General features: G+C 28.6%; 5 protein-coding genes across 9 annotated transcripts; 3 read left to right on the forward strand and 2 right to left on the reverse strand.

The window, feature by feature from the left end:
* The first annotated feature begins 119 nt into the window (after window positions 1-119).
* Window positions 120-2,026, forward strand: LOC106788850 (transmembrane protein 64). The gene is made up of 4 exons (XM_014752508.1): window positions 120-278; window positions 659-1,245; window positions 1,326-1,487; window positions 1,614-2,026. Exons 2-4 carry the CDS (start codon window positions 697-699, stop codon window positions 1,776-1,778), a joined length of 876 nt encoding a protein of 291 aa, XP_014607994.1. The 5' UTR covers window positions 120-278; window positions 659-696; the 3' UTR covers window positions 1,779-2,026.
* A 554-nt stretch (window positions 2,027-2,580) lies between these two features.
* Window positions 2,581-4,376, reverse strand: LOC106788812 (translational activator of cytochrome c oxidase 1). The gene is made up of 4 exons (XM_014752406.1): window positions 4,079-4,376; window positions 3,573-3,822; window positions 3,326-3,485; window positions 2,581-3,236 (listed from the first exon to the last, which is right to left on the reverse strand). Exons 1-4 carry the CDS (start codon window positions 4,257-4,259, stop codon window positions 3,021-3,023), a joined length of 807 nt encoding a protein of 268 aa, XP_014607892.1. The 5' UTR covers window positions 4,260-4,376; the 3' UTR covers window positions 2,581-3,020.
* Window positions 4,377-4,453: 77 nt separating this feature from the next.
* Window positions 4,454-6,801, forward strand: LOC106788867 (exosome complex component RRP45). 2 transcript variants are annotated; one of them, XM_014752543.1, is made up of 9 exons: window positions 4,454-4,609; window positions 4,775-4,869; window positions 4,951-5,173; window positions 5,378-5,595; window positions 5,719-5,946; window positions 6,008-6,138; window positions 6,200-6,282; window positions 6,356-6,473; window positions 6,559-6,801. In XM_014752543.1, the coding sequence occupies exons 1-9, from the start codon at window positions 4,544-4,546 to the stop codon at window positions 6,618-6,620; spliced, it is 1,224 nt and encodes a 407-aa protein (XP_014608029.1). In that variant the 5' UTR covers window positions 4,454-4,543; the 3' UTR covers window positions 6,621-6,801. The 2 variants fall into 2 exon arrangements, with proteins under 2 accessions (XP_014608029.1, XP_014608030.1); XM_014752544.1 differs by having other exon boundaries at window positions 4,951-5,026.
* Window positions 6,802-7,024: 223 nt separating this feature from the next.
* On the reverse strand, window positions 7,025-9,036 carry LOC106788868 (histone deacetylase complex subunit SAP30 homolog). The gene is made up of 3 exons (XM_014752545.1): window positions 8,366-9,036; window positions 7,372-7,599; window positions 7,025-7,292 (listed from the first exon to the last, which is right to left on the reverse strand). Exons 1-3 carry the CDS (start codon window positions 8,534-8,536, stop codon window positions 7,164-7,166), a joined length of 528 nt encoding a protein of 175 aa, XP_014608031.1. The 5' UTR covers window positions 8,537-9,036; the 3' UTR covers window positions 7,025-7,163.
* A 178-nt stretch (window positions 9,037-9,214) lies between these two features.
* LOC106788852 (cell division cycle protein 27 homolog) lies at window positions 9,215-14,040 on the forward strand. Of its 4 annotated transcripts, XM_014752513.1 has the most exons (14): window positions 9,215-9,396; window positions 9,936-10,011; window positions 10,098-10,245; window positions 10,323-10,706; window positions 10,772-10,926; window positions 11,035-11,093; window positions 11,164-11,352; window positions 11,439-11,685; window positions 11,788-11,968; window positions 12,054-12,279; window positions 12,370-12,497; window positions 12,580-12,901; window positions 12,965-13,112; window positions 13,201-14,040. In XM_014752513.1, exons 1-14 carry the CDS (start codon window positions 9,373-9,375, stop codon window positions 13,335-13,337), a joined length of 2,424 nt encoding a protein of 807 aa, XP_014607999.1. In that variant the 5' UTR covers window positions 9,215-9,372; the 3' UTR covers window positions 13,338-14,040. The 4 variants fall into 4 exon arrangements, with proteins under 4 accessions (XP_014607999.1, XP_014608001.1, XP_014607997.1 ...); XM_014752515.1 differs by having other exon boundaries at window positions 9,216-9,452; window positions 10,772-11,093; window positions 13,201-14,039; XM_014752511.1 differs by having other exon boundaries at window positions 9,216-9,396; window positions 10,772-11,093; window positions 13,201-14,039.
* The last annotated feature ends 1,336 nt before the right edge of the window (window positions 14,041-15,376 follow it).

Consider the following 15,376-nt stretch of genomic DNA (forward strand, 5'->3'; position numbering starts at 1 on the left):
CACATAGATGGCAGATTTGCGTAGGAAAGTTAAAACTCGAGGCGTAGTCGTTCCGCTTACTTTTGTCCTTTTTCCTTGATCATATTATGATTATCATGTAACGTCATGTTAGGATATATTAGGTTAGATTAGCTTAGAACTATACTTTCTAAGCTGTCATTGTCTTCGATATTTTTATTAATTTACATTAATATTACGTGAGCATTTATTATGAATAAGGATATATGAGACCAACAACAAAAATATGATGAAGTTTAGCATATCCTCTTTGTTAGAAAGTAAGTAGAAAAGTATCATTTGTATTGTATTAACATTGTTGCATATTGCGTTTTTAATATTTTACATTAATATTTATGAATATTGATTTTATGTTATTTTATACATATATATACATTTTGATAGCAAACTATAAATATATCATATTTTTTCAAGCAACAACAGAGATATAGGTGTAATATGTTCCATATTTTAAGTTCTAACTTTTTACTGATTAAACGTTTTCCTGTCATTTTATCAAATTCATTTATATGTATATTTATTTGCAAAATAATTTATATATGTGTATATATATATATATAAAATACATTAAAAATTCTATACGATTGTTAAAAAATGAAAATATATATTATATTTATAAACAAATATAATTTGATCTTAGGTTGTGATAAGGAAGGAAGATTTTAATTATGGATATATATGGTAAATACATTGAGCATGGATATAATAGATATAGAACATGTTGAAACCTGTGTGCATTCATCTAAACATCCGACGTCTATACATTGTAACTGTATCAGTTCAAATTCTGTATGCTACGTTACAATTACCATTGCAACTTTAGCTCTTCTAGGAGCTATAGTTTTCATATGTAGAGATTACATCAAGGTGTTACTCTTCTGGATAGAAAACCAGAATATTTGGATTATCACGGTCATATTTGTTGCACTGTTCACTGTGGTTTCTTTTCCTATCGTAATTGGATATCTCTTCCTTATTGTTGCCAGTGGTTATCTTTTTGGTATTGTGCGAGGCATAATGATGGTTGTTCTTTCCGCAAATTTGGGTATTGCTATAGCACATGTTACTTTGGGTGCTTTCTCTTCTAAACTGCCAATTGGAGCACTATTACAAAGTGATACTGCAAGAGCTATACTTAGAGTCATTTCAGGACCACAAGCTTTTAAAGTTGTTCTCTTTGCAAGATTAACGCCGATACCTTTTGGCCTACAAAATACAATCTTTGCTGTATGTATTATAGTAACGTATATATTTTTCCTATGTCGTACATATATGTAATATTTAAATATGTTTATTATATGATACAGGTTAGCAACATAACTGGAATTCGCTATCATGTAGCAAGTGCATTGGGTTTATTACCAGCCCAACTCATTAATGTTTATTTAGGTAGCAGTTTAAGATCAATGCAAGATGTACTAGAAGATAGGTCAACTGCAGCGACCGGCTATATTGTTTTCTGTTTCCAGGTAATTTACTTTTCAGAATTAATTTGGCAACTAAATTAATAGATTATACAATCTCTCTTTCTCTTCACGAAGATATAAGAGAATTAATAAATATAATAAGAATAATAATTTAGCTTTTCGTTATAGATATTAGTAGGAGTATCTCTTATGGTATATGTTGTACAAAAAGCACGCAGAGAACTACAGTTGGCCTTATTGGAAGCTGATCTTGCATCAATGACTGATACACCTCACTATTTGTTAGATATTATGCCAGATTCTAAAATGACTTTAACAAATTTCATTGCTTGATAGCTTCATTATATCCATGATCATTATTAATACTATACGATCAGTATATTTTCATGATTAAAAGGGGATATGTTAATTCTTTTCACTCAATAATCTTACTAAGAATAAGTGCACTATATAATACTTATATTAGTGTATAGAGTATAAGGAGTTAATATTTTTTCTATGAGAATGGAAGAACTATCTATATATGCGTTAACTTGTTTTTCTAACTATTTTATTATCTATTATGTTCAGAAAGCAYTTCCAAWARTWTATAWATWWRTWYWWAYATMYAWATWKATATWWWTATWATTTATTTTTCTATTTAACTTTTAAAGACTATTGCATAATATTATATTGTAATTATTTATCTATTAAATAATACTTTAAACATTATTTTTTTGAAACTCCGAGTATACATCATTGTTACGTTGGCTTAGCTCTATTAGTTCGTATTACATAGAAAAAGTCTCTACAATTTAAAACAATGTAATTCTTTATGGAAAGAAAAGAAACATATATTTTGTATATTATATGTTTATAATATATTTCCTTTAATTATTGATTATGTATTTCATACATATAAGATGATATTAACATTCTCAATAGTTCTTTAAAATTTATTACGATAATAATGTTAATGAAAATATTATTAAATAATCCAAAGAGTGTCTCATACAGCAGTTTTAAAGTATTTTTGAAGATGCATTAAATTAAACAGATTATTTGTATTTTTAGAGTAATGATACAACTTTTATCGTTAATAATATAAACGTTAAAACAGAAGTGATTCTAAAGAGATATTGCATTTTTTAAATAATATATACATATGTGTATCAATTTATTATCACAGAAACCAAGATTTATTCTAAAATATATTTGAAACAATTCTTGTGCCAAATTGTATATTATTTTCCAATATTTTGAAATATTCGTAATGTGTGAGTGTGTTGTATAATTAAATTTATAATTTATTGATGCATTTATAATATTATTTATTTATCTATGAAATATTATGTATATGAATAATTTCATATAGAAGTTGATATAACGTAAAGGATCGTATATGAAATTAATCGATGTTATTCATAAATAAATAATGTAAAAATTTTGTATTTAAGTCATATAAAGTTTAATGTGTTGAAAATATTTATTTTATTTAATTTATAACTGTATATTCGTTTTTATTAATTGCTGTTATATACACGTAATTCTCCATTTACACTGCAGATTGATACCCCTGATAATTAATATTTAACTTCATAAGTTATTATTACGGTCTACATTATCATATATTTCTTCTATTTCATCTATTCTTAATAGTCTCTGTTGAGCTGATTGAACTACTTGTAGATCTTCGTCGCTTAACTTTATACAAATTAATGGAAGTAATTCTTCCTTCGTATCAATGACACTATAATCAAGATTTTTCAATTGGTTTGTTATTTTTATCAAAAGTTGTGGATCACATTTGAACTGTAACAGAAAAAAAAATATTTTAAAAAGAAATAGTCATATTAAAGTAAACAATAACAGTTTCAAAAGTATAAGATAAATTACACAACCTTATAATATTTATTCTCATCTTCCTCTATCTCTTCAATGTCTACAGCTCCAACATTTATTGCATTTTCCATTGCTGTTTCCAATGTAGATTTTGCCTCGGTTATTATAATGCCATTATGGTCGAAAAATCCGTTTATTGCAGCTTGTAAAATCTTAGCGCTATTTAAATAATATATATTTATATATATATATTAATTTTAATAATTAAAAGAGATGCATATTTTAATCTTCGTTCAGCTATCTTACTTGATTTTTTTTAGTACGGAATTAAGATGCATTTTTGTCTCTGTTATATTATCTGTCACAATTTTTAAAACCATGATACAATTTTTTGGTCCTTGAATTTGGAGCAGAGTAGTCTGAGTCTTCTCTTTAGAACAATCTATTTTATCTAGGATATTATTTATCGTTGACATAGGCATGTTTGATTTCTTACATTGTTCTATGACACGTGCTAATTTTAGATTTATCGTTGGTTTTATACTGCCACCACCCTCTACAAATTAAATTATTAAATTAATAACATTTAACTTTTCTCTATTTCTCTCTCTCTCTCTCTCTCTCTCTCTCAATTAATAAAAAATACAATATATATTTAATCTTTCAATATGTAGCCATGACTATAAGATACAGAAATACTTGTTAAATATAATTTACTTGAAACATTGAATAATCTCTACGTTTTTTAAGGTTATCGTATATTATTTTAATAAATAAGTAAAAACAAAATAATAAAAATATATAATAAATACCAAAAACAGCATCTCTTATCTTTCTTCTTAATTGCATAAATAATATAGATCTTGCTTGATCGGTTTCTGCTTTTATATGTTTTATATTTTGCCATTTGCTATGACCTGCTGATCTTTTACTTGTTTCGAAAAATTTATAAATATTTCGATTAAAAATATAAGTACGTAAATTTCGATTCATTTTATTTAATATTGTAAGTCCATAAAAACTGTTTTTAATTGTATTTTATTGAAATAGCAACTGTCACAGACAACACTCTTGATTGCTATTTTCTCTCTCTACGATAAACCTGAACGTAGCCAAGAAAAAAGATTTGAAGGCCAGAATTTTGAATTTTCCCGCGTAAAATATATTACCTATGCTATGCTCTCATAATATCGTAAGCGATACGCACATGTATTTTGTTTACGTGTTAAAATTTATTAGATTTCTTGTAATATATTCGAATCGTACAATAAATAAACATGAAGAAATCTATTTTGTCAAATTGTGAGCGAAATTTTATAAATACAGCCATACAGGAAAAAACGGTATATTTTTTAATGATATTACAATATTTAGTATCTTTTATAACCAAATATTAGTTTTAATAAAATGTATAATTTCATAATTGTATAAATAGAAAAAGTATTACACAGATGTATTAGAATCGTTTATTACATTCTTTAGATTTATATTTGTTTAAATTATTTCAGCGATTAGATGGAAGAAATCTTTTCGAAGCACGACCTGTTGACATTTATTTTGGTTCTAATTGGGGTTCTTGTGTTGTATCCCTTGGAAAAACAAGGTATGATTTAATCTAATATTATGGTATTAATTAGTTTTACAATAGTCATAAATATATAATATTTATATTTTAATTTAACAGAGTGGTTGCACAAGTATCATGCGATATCCAACAACCTAAAGCATCTCGACCGAATGAAGGAATGATTTATATTAATGTTGAGTTGAATCCAATAGCAGCACAGCATTTAGAAAATAATCGTCAATCCGAAGCTGCTATTCTAATAAATAGACAATTAGAAAAATGTATAAAAGATTCTAGATGCATAGATTTGGAATCTTTATGCATAGTGGCTGACAAAAAAGTTATTATTGTTTCTTTTTTCCATTTTCTTATATAAATTTTATTTCTTAAGATAGCGATTTTAAAACCTTAAGATAAATCTCTTTAGCAGATTGCAAAATCTGTATAAAAATGAAGATTTAAAAAAAAAAGATTTGATAGCGGGAAAAAATGACTGAACGATACTATTAATATAAGGAATTAATTCAAATTTTTTTACACACAGGTATGGAATTTAAGACTTGATATTAACATTTTAAATCATGATGGAAATTTGATTGATTGCGCATCTATTGCTGCCCTTGCAGCACTTATGCATTTTCATAGACCAGATGTAACATCAACTGGAACCAACATTATTATTCATCCGTTTAATGAAAAGGATCCTTTACCGCTGACGTTGTTTTTCTTACCTGTTTGCGTCTCGTTTATAACATTTGAAAGGTTAGCATTGTTATTTATTATATATTTTCACACACAAACAACTGTTTAAATATTTTAATATTTATTAGTATAATTTTTGATACTGTTATTTAATGTATATAAATTTTTATTTTGTTTTTATAGTGGAGTTACTGTCATGGATCCCACTTATATGGAAGAAAGAGTCGGCGTAGCACAATTAACTCTTGGTGTAAATTCGTATACAGAACTTTGCAGTTTGCATTTTGATTATCTAACTAAAACATTAACTGTTGAAGATGTTATATCCATAGCTTCGAGCTACGCAGCAAAACATGCAACTCAATTAATACAGCAAATAAAAGATGTAGTTGCCAAAGATATCAGTTTAAGGTATAATTTATCTATTGATTAAAATAATATAGTAATTACAAAAATATTTTATTTTTTGTAGATTTAGTAAAGACAGTACTTACAGTTGTCATATCAAAGAATTTATAGTTTCGAGCAAAATAACTAGTATGTATAACGATAATATTAGTATTAAATTGAATAACTGGAAGAATTCCGAGGAATCTAAAAATGGTAGGAAAACTTATAAATAAACTAATATATACATTAATAAAATGATATAAAATAATTTCAGAGGTTCATGAAAATAATGACAATGAAGAATGCAGTCATATTGTGAAAGTAGGTGAAGGGTTTGCAGAGTTGATCCCAGATGAGGTATTTTTATTTAATAAACAATCAACAACGCGTAGTAAAAGATTTATAATAATATTTTAATAATAATGTTCAGACAAAGGTAATAGGAGATGGTGGTCATAATTCGTGGTGTGTATCTTCGGAAGAAGAAGCGAGTGATGTTGAAATTATATCTGTAGAAAAACCTTCAAATATTGAAACTTATAAAGCAGGTAAGTTAGAATGTCCTTTTTTTAGTTCAATTAAAGTGTTCATTTTATAAAATAGAAATAATATTTATTGTTATATATATTTTAGAATCAGATGATGATAGCGAAGAGGAAGTTGTAGAAATAATTGATAGTATAGATCTAGTGTAATATACATAGTAAAAATATAAGTTCTGTACAAAAAATTCAGGTATCTTACAATAATTTAACATTCTAAGATTTAATATCATTAAAAGTAATAATGTTATTATTAAACATATGGACGATAGTAAGGAATGATGAATTGTATATTATTCAAAATATAAAAGTGAGTTACAAGAAGCATAGAAAATCAGAAAGGCGTATTTACATTAAATTTTATAAATTTTGAGTTTCTTACGTTGCATATTAACTTTGCTAATAATTAAAAAATAAATAATATATATATATTGTACATATGCATAACTATTAATTACTTCTCATAAAAGATTAAATGTGTACAAAGATAGGAGAATTTATTTTTAAAAAGAAATCAAATATGCAGGTCGTGTAAGAAAAATAAAAGAGAAAACAAATACTTTTTCCAAAGACAATTTTATACATAGTATACACAACTCTTATAAAATACTTATTAACAAGTGAAAACTCACACATGTACGCTTTTCTTCTTTACTAATATTACAATAATGATTGATCGTGAATATTTCTCCTCAGCTACGTTGTATCGTTGCTTAAACCGTTCTTTTGATCCAATTTATTAGCATTAGTTTTAACTGTGAAGATGAAAATACTTAAGGCATCTTTTTCATTTACAGGGATAGTCTTAAAATGTTTCATAATTGTCTATAATGGAAAAAGAATAAATTAATTGATAATACATGATATGATTCATGATACAATTTATGATTTTGTAAATACTTACATCAGCTAATTGAGCTTTGTTTAGGCCTGGTCGAGTAGAAATTTTGTAGTGCCGTTTATAGCGCCTTAAAGTACTAACTTGTAATTGGAATAAATCCACTTCTGGAAGATCATTATCAGTTTCGCCTGAATCTTCTTCCGAGTCTTTTCTTCTACGTTGTTGCTGTTGTTTAGATCTCGCACATTGTATAACTTGTTTGTGATAATCACAAATATATATGTGACGTGCCTACATAAAAAATATAACACACTATTATACAGGTAACACCCACACACACACACACACACACTATATATATATATATATATATATATACAGAACTTTTTTTAAAATTATTTTTACTACTACTTTTATCACAATTGGTATTTATATAATACATACCATAATAATAAAAAAATGCTTTGTTCAATTGTAATATTGTAAATCGTATATGTAATATACAGAGTGATTTAAATGAAGTGTTACAAACTGTTGATAAAACATTTTGTAACGTTTTATTTGAATTATCCTATATATAAATTAGAACTGAGTTTATCACATGACTTTAGTATAGATAATTTAAAAATTCTAGCGGTAAATAAAGGTTTGTTCGCATCTCATGTATTTTCTTTTTCATAGTGTTTTGATTAAAAGCACATGGACAAAAAGTGCAACGCATTTATTTATTTTCTTTGTTTGAGGGTGCAAAAAAATGTGATTAAGAAAATAATTCAAACTTAATACATCAAGCTGATTAGATATTATTGTTCCTTAAAATCGGACGATTCTGCCAGAGAGATATGTAAAGCATGAAGATCAATTCTAGTAATAAAAAGTGTAATAAGAAATTCTACATAAATGTGAAATATATCTGTAATATAATTTAAATGATATTTAAAGTATTTTGTTACTTTTTAAAGATCTTTATGCCGAGCATGTGACATTCCTCTCTGTAATTAAATTCAGAAAGTGCATGCGACTCGGACAAACCTTGTGATTTCTGAGCAAAAAGTACCATTTGATCCAAATTAAGTTTGAGGCGTCGTTGGGTTACAGTCTTTTGTATTCTTTTGCTGTAAGAAGCATTGCCAGCTGGACGAGAACATCGTTCACCTTCATCAACGAGACAACAAATTTGATCCGTTGCACCCCTAGAATCTTCTTCGCCTGTGCTAAATCCGTTCATATTTGATTTTCGATACGATTACGTTATGCATAAGATTAATTTTACGATATTATCTTCTTGTATATAATGGAATATGATCAATAAGGCGCTAACGAAGAAAAAGACACATAATTGTGATTCTTTCTTTCGTTTATAAAAAACATTCTTCTTTATTCCAAATGAATTCTGTTTAAGTTTAATCTTAAAACAAATCACACGTGTGCAAGCCAAACCGTAAATCAATAATTTACAATTTGCCTTCTACGTAGAGATAATTTTTTGTATCGTATTGTTACGAGTTTAATTGCCGATTGATTTAAAACAATATTGTCTAGATTTTTACACACTCTCCTCAATCGAGTTAAAAATTTCACGAACTTTGCACGAACTAAAAAATTAAAACGATCTATGTTAATATCGAATTACAATTTCATTTGTAATTGACTGATGTTACGAGACAACCACTTTGACTGCTCTTCGTAACAGAATGTTCGATTATACGTGACAACAAATTTTCTTTCTTCCTTGGCATTAAGTCTAGATATACTTAAAGAGAAGATAGAAAGTGTAATAATTTTTGAAACAACTTAGGAATTTGTCCACCATACTGGACAAGAAATCATAGGGTTATTTATGTATATTATATTTGTAACAAGCGCTAGAAATAAATTTGTTCACTAGATTGGCCAACCTTCCCCATGAAGTCAGTTGCTCACTTCAAAAGGAATCCGACAAAAGATGGACTCCTGAAGAATTTTTATATGCATCGGTTGTTCGACTTCGGATTTTCCTAATTAAATTTTATTCTAACCGTTAAGAAATTATACGTTTTTATGATCAAGTTCGAAGTGTAAACGATGATTGTGCAGGAGCCAGTGCAGGTAAACACAGCAGATATCCCTGGAGAACTATAGATGACGTATAATTTGTAGACGGGGTATATATTCACACTTATTGATATTGACGTCTCGAAATTAAGGCCATTCTATTGCGAATTTACATTGATAGAGAAATGCTGATTTCTGCGAATTATGAAGTAATTTCTAAACATTATTTTTTTCTTCCTTTCTTTCTTTCCTTCTTTTTTATTTATGATCAACTTAACAACGAACTTAAGCACTTTTAACATTTATCATCTTATATTGTGTTGCTTAGTGAACATAAATTTTTACTCTAATTATGTTCATTTAAGTTATGAATGACGAAAAATAGTTACTGCAATTCGTTACGCGCTCTTGAGAATTTTTTCTTGTTAAAATACATTATACCAAGGCAAACCGTTGAGCGATCAATTAAATATTTTTTTTACGCACGTTAATTGAGGAGTGTTTATGATTGTGTTTATATATTACTACTGTCTAATAATAAGTATAATTTGATAACACTCATTAATTTTTTTTTTATTGTTATTGTATTACAGGCAGCCATATGGCACTGTTTAAATCATTATGCTTATCCAGATGCAATATTTTTGGCAGAAAGATTATGCGCGGAAGGTATTACATACATGTGTACATGATGTTTTAATATCTAAAATTGACTTTCTATCCAGGTGATATATGATTAATGTTCTTTTTCACAGTGGATACAGAAGAAACATTATTTCTTTTGGCAACTTGTTATTATCGTTCAGGAAGGATTAGGCAGGCTCATGCTTTACTCTCCAAAAAAGCACCTAGTTCCGCACAATGTAGGTTTCTTTTGGCTAAGTGTTGTTACGATTTGGAAAAGTAAGTAAAAAGATATACAATTGTAAGATTTTGTTTCTACCAATCTTTAGGTATTAATATTAATTCGATATTTTTAGGTTTGCGGAAGCGGAAGCGGCAATAATTGGTGGATATTATAAGCAGTTAAAAAGTTTAGAGGAGATTACTGCTCAGTTTGGTGAACAAGCATGTTTTTCACTTCAGATAATAGCAAAAATTTATTATAAAATGATGCGCACCGCTAAAGGCAATGAAGCACACAAATTGGCTTTGAAAATGAATCCATTTTTGTGGCATTCTTTCGAAGAATTATGCAATGTAGGAGAAAAAGTGGATCCAGCAAAAATCTTCAATCTGGATAAATTAGATAATTTTGCTATGTGTCATGGTGTAACACCAATTTTAAGTTATATTCCGGAACCTGATTTTATTGTACCTGTTAACAATTCAAATACCGCTCCTACATCTAATGGCACTAACAGGTAAATATATGACATTATTTTTCGTTTTATTTTATTTGTATTATTGTGGTAATAATGAATTACAGTACTCCTGTGCAAACTACAACCACAACGATCATAACCAACGTAGCACCTAACGTACGGTTGTACTCGTCCATCGAAGAAAACCCACAAAATATACCTACACACTATATTCATCCTTCTTCAATATCACCTCGTGCTAAGCATCCTCGATATCGGAGTATGTTCAATAATTCTATGAGTCCTCTTACACCTAATTTTGGTATCTTACCATTGGAAAGTAACACACCAGAACCTACCGTTTTACCTTCTCATACGACTCTTACAGAAGCAAATGACCAAAAAAGTTTGGCAAAGTGCGTTAGCAGTTTCAGGGCTCATGTAGGGGTAAGAGATGATATGTAATTGTAGATTTTCTTCAAATTGTACACTCAAATGAACTTTATATATTTTTTAGCAATTTATTTCAAGGAAGGAAACACCTTTGCAACAAGGTAAACCAGTGTTCTCTCAATCCGGTAATGCAAGTAATACTGCTAATATAGTCACAGTAACACCAAGTACTCCTACACCTACACCACCTACTCTTCAGGGTACAAACGTTAGACGATCATCGAGATTATTTAGTCACAGCTATTCGGTTAAAGTATGTATCGTTCGAATTATATGCATTGCTTATTTTAATAATGTGTGATTTCATTATTAGTAATATTTAATGTATCTTCATCATAGGAAAATAACAAGTCACCTAATAGAAATAAATTTGCAACACCTAAGTCACCATCTAGGAAAGCAAAAGCAAGACTTTCCAAAACTAATTTAAATAAAACTAATTTTAATGATTTAAATGAGAGAAATCGGAATGAAAAAGAGAAGAATGAAACGATTACATCAGAAAAGGCTGTGGCAAATGTAAATGCATTGAATAACCAAAGTAGCATTGCTCATTGCGCTGTGACATTACAAAAACAGTGTGCTGGTAAATTAAAAATACTTAAAATATTTTATTTTGAGAATAAAGAAAGAGTGAAAGGGATTTATATATATATATATATGTGAATATGTATTTAATTATTTACAGAAGGTTTAATGTCTTTGTTAAAAGAACTTGGCATGGCATATCAACATTTAAGCCAGTATAATTGTGCACAGGCTATTGAAATCCTTAGTGTTCTTCCAACACAACATTATAATACTGGATGGGTACTATCTATGCTAGCACGTGCTCATTTTGAAATGATGGATTACAAGAAATCAGCTGGGTAAGTGATACTATATCATTTATTATTACACAATAGAAATATCATATCAAAAAGTTCTAAGTTTAATTTTGTTTTAAATTCACAGTTATTTTGCCGAAGTCAGACAATTAGAACCACAGAGGACTGAATTAATGGAAATATATAGTACAGTGCTTTGGCATATGCATGCAGAAGTACAACTATCTACTTTGGCTCAAGAACTTGTTTCCGAAGATCGTAATTCGCCAGCTGCATGGTGTGCTACTGGTAATCTTTTCTCTGCTCAAACTGAACACGAAACAGCAATCAAGTTCTTTCAAAGAGCTATACAGGTATACAATTGAATTATTGCCATGGGAAGTCATACTCCATAATAATCAATTTATTACGAAATATAATACCTTTTTTACGATATTTTGTAGGTAGATCCTAATTTTCCGTATGCATATACACTCCTTGGTCATGAATATGTTATGACCGAGGAATTGGATAAGGCAATTACAGCATTTCGTAATGCAATTAGACTTGATTCTAGACACTATAATGCCTGGTAAATTATTCTATATATGTTATATTTTATAATTTCATACTTTCGTAAAATAATATATTTTCAATATTAATTTGTATTTAAGGTTTGGGTTGGGAACAATATTTTCTAAACAAGAACAATATAGCTTGGCAGAATTACATTTTAAACGAGCTTTGCAAATAAATCCACAGAATTCGGCAATTATGTGCCATATAGGCGTTGTACAACATGCTCTCAAAAAAACTGATCAGGCTTTAAGAACATTAAATACAGCTATTACCAATGATCCCAATAACACTCTTTGCAAATTCCATCGTGCAACGATTAATTTTTCAATTGGTCGGCACGCGGAAGCATTGAGAGAATTCGAAGAATTAAAGAATATCGTGCCCAAAGAATCTCTAGTCTATTATTCGATAGGAAAGGTAAAACATATTATTTATATCTTATTCCATATCTCTTTTACTTTATTATTGTTTTCATCGTAGGTGCACAAGAAACTAGGAAATACTCATCTTGCACTAATGTACTTTAGTTGGGCTACAGATTTAGATCCAAAAGGTGTAAATAGTCAAATAAAAGAAGCTATATTAAGTCCTGGTCAAGGCGACGAAGATTCTCCAGGAACACAATCAGGCAAGTTATCGATCTTAATCATTTGCTTCTTTTCATTTCGTTATTAACAAAACATAATCAATTATATTTTTTTCTTCGTTATTCATAGCAGAGGAACAACAAATTCAAAATAATAGTTCTATGGAACATGAAAGTGATACGAATAGAGAAGGAAACGGGGCGATCGTCGATGGAAATGTACCTCCTGCTGAAGCACCTGCTGATGACAGTGATGATAGTTTATGAAGATGTCGTGTAATGTGGAATGGATTTGTAGAACGAAACTTGGTTTCGCGTTGTTATATATTACCTTCATATTGATTTAATCGAAAGTTTTCCAATTGATTTAGCTTGTTCTGAATCGATGCTTATTGAACTATTATCACATCAATTTGATTTACATAGGATCTGAAACAATCGAGAACTGACTTTTACCATTTTTGTTACCAGCTTTGTAGTATTTTAATCCGTTTCTCAACCTCGTGTTATGAGAATCTATAATGTATTTTTTCTCCCTCTTCTCCCTCTTTCTCTTCTTTTATTTTTCCTTAATAATGAACTAGAACTCCTGTCACGTTCTTTCGTTTATGATGTCAGATACGAGGAATATGAGAAAAGCAAGAATTTATATGAGACAATTAATGATTGACTTAATCTTTTTCATCGACTTGTATATTACGCGTTTGTCTGTATATTTTTTACTATATCGCGGTTCTTTTTTATATTTGTTCGAACGTTAGATCATTTTCCTTGCGAATCAATCATTATGTAGAGACTGTACTGCGTTATAAAACCTAAGCGAATATAGTCGTAAGCATGTCGTACATAGTTAAGTAATATAATTAACTAATTGCGTTAGGAAGTAAGAAAAGTCTTGTGTAAATTATTATTATTATTATTATTATTATTATTATTATTATTATTATTATTATTATTATTATGGTATATATACATATACCACCCTCTATTATTTTATTATAATTATATTATTATTATTATCTATATATATATATATAAAATGATTATCGGTGATTTAAGAATCGTGAAATCATATTCGGCTAATAAAAAAGTAGCCGTCGGACGAGCGTGCAATCTCGTGGCGAGGTAAAACTGCGTCGATCAATCGATCTTTTTCCCAAATTATATTGTCGAAAACAATTTGGATTGCGTATGATTATATCAGAAAGTCGATAGAATTGTTGTGTATATTTATGGCGATTCAATTATACACTTATTTGCAATCCACACAATTGTGAAGGGTGGGGGGGCATTTAATCATACGGGACGAGATCATGTTTCGCATAAGTAAAACATATATCGATATGTTGTCTTTGAAATATACGACATTCACATTCACATCCACATACACGCATGCACGCATACAAATAACACAACCATATACAAAAAAATGTTTGTCAAGCATAAATGCATTAATTTGTTTTAAAACGGCAAATAATTGTATGTGTTTGTTGCCTTTACGAGATCCAATTTGAAACAGCTTTTCTAAAGTTACCGTCATTGTACTATGATAGATTTTTCTTTTTTTTTTTATTTTTATTTTTCAACGCGAACCGTGAAACTTGTTTAATGCTAACTTTTACCTAGGAGTAAATATATTTGAGATAGTTTTCTCTTGGCGTTAAAGAATTAATGACAAAAAAATCTTACATAAACTGCGTATACATTGGTATTATTAAAATTCCTGTTTAAAAAACACCGAGTTTCTCGCGCTGAAGACGTGAATATGTAGTTTGACCGCGTGAAAAGCGATTCTATCTGTACACACGTATATAATATTGAAATTATATGAAACGTTACGTTGGGAGGATAATTATTATGTACTGTGTACACCATGTGACATAGTTGTGCACGTGGACGTAGCATTTTATATTGTACACACATGGGTGAAATGCACGTAACGAAAAATAGATAAATTATCGATTCATATAAGCGTACGTGTATATATAATACAATCATCACGTGTATCTTTCTCTTCCTATTATTTATCCCACCGAAAAACGAAGTTCGTCCACTTTTCTTATTTATTTATTTCTCGTTTTCTTCTATTTTGTATAAATCCTTCGTCAATTAGGAAATTGCCATACAAATGCAAGAGAAATCTTAGGATTTCTTAGCGATTATTACTTTATAATGAAAATATTGCATAAAAATATAAATAAAGAAGAGGATAATATATTTGTTTATGTTGTCTATTTTAAAGTACAAAATTTAAATGCTTATCGTTCATCTTATCTACTAATTTACTTTCGTATCGTTAAAGATTC

This window comes from Polistes canadensis, unplaced genomic scaffold, assembly GCF_001313835.1.
Source record: "Polistes canadensis isolate GaletaPanama2010 unplaced genomic scaffold, ASM131383v1 scaffold_155, whole genome shotgun sequence".
Lineage (NCBI taxonomy): Eukaryota > Metazoa > Arthropoda > Insecta > Hymenoptera > Vespidae > Polistes > Polistes canadensis.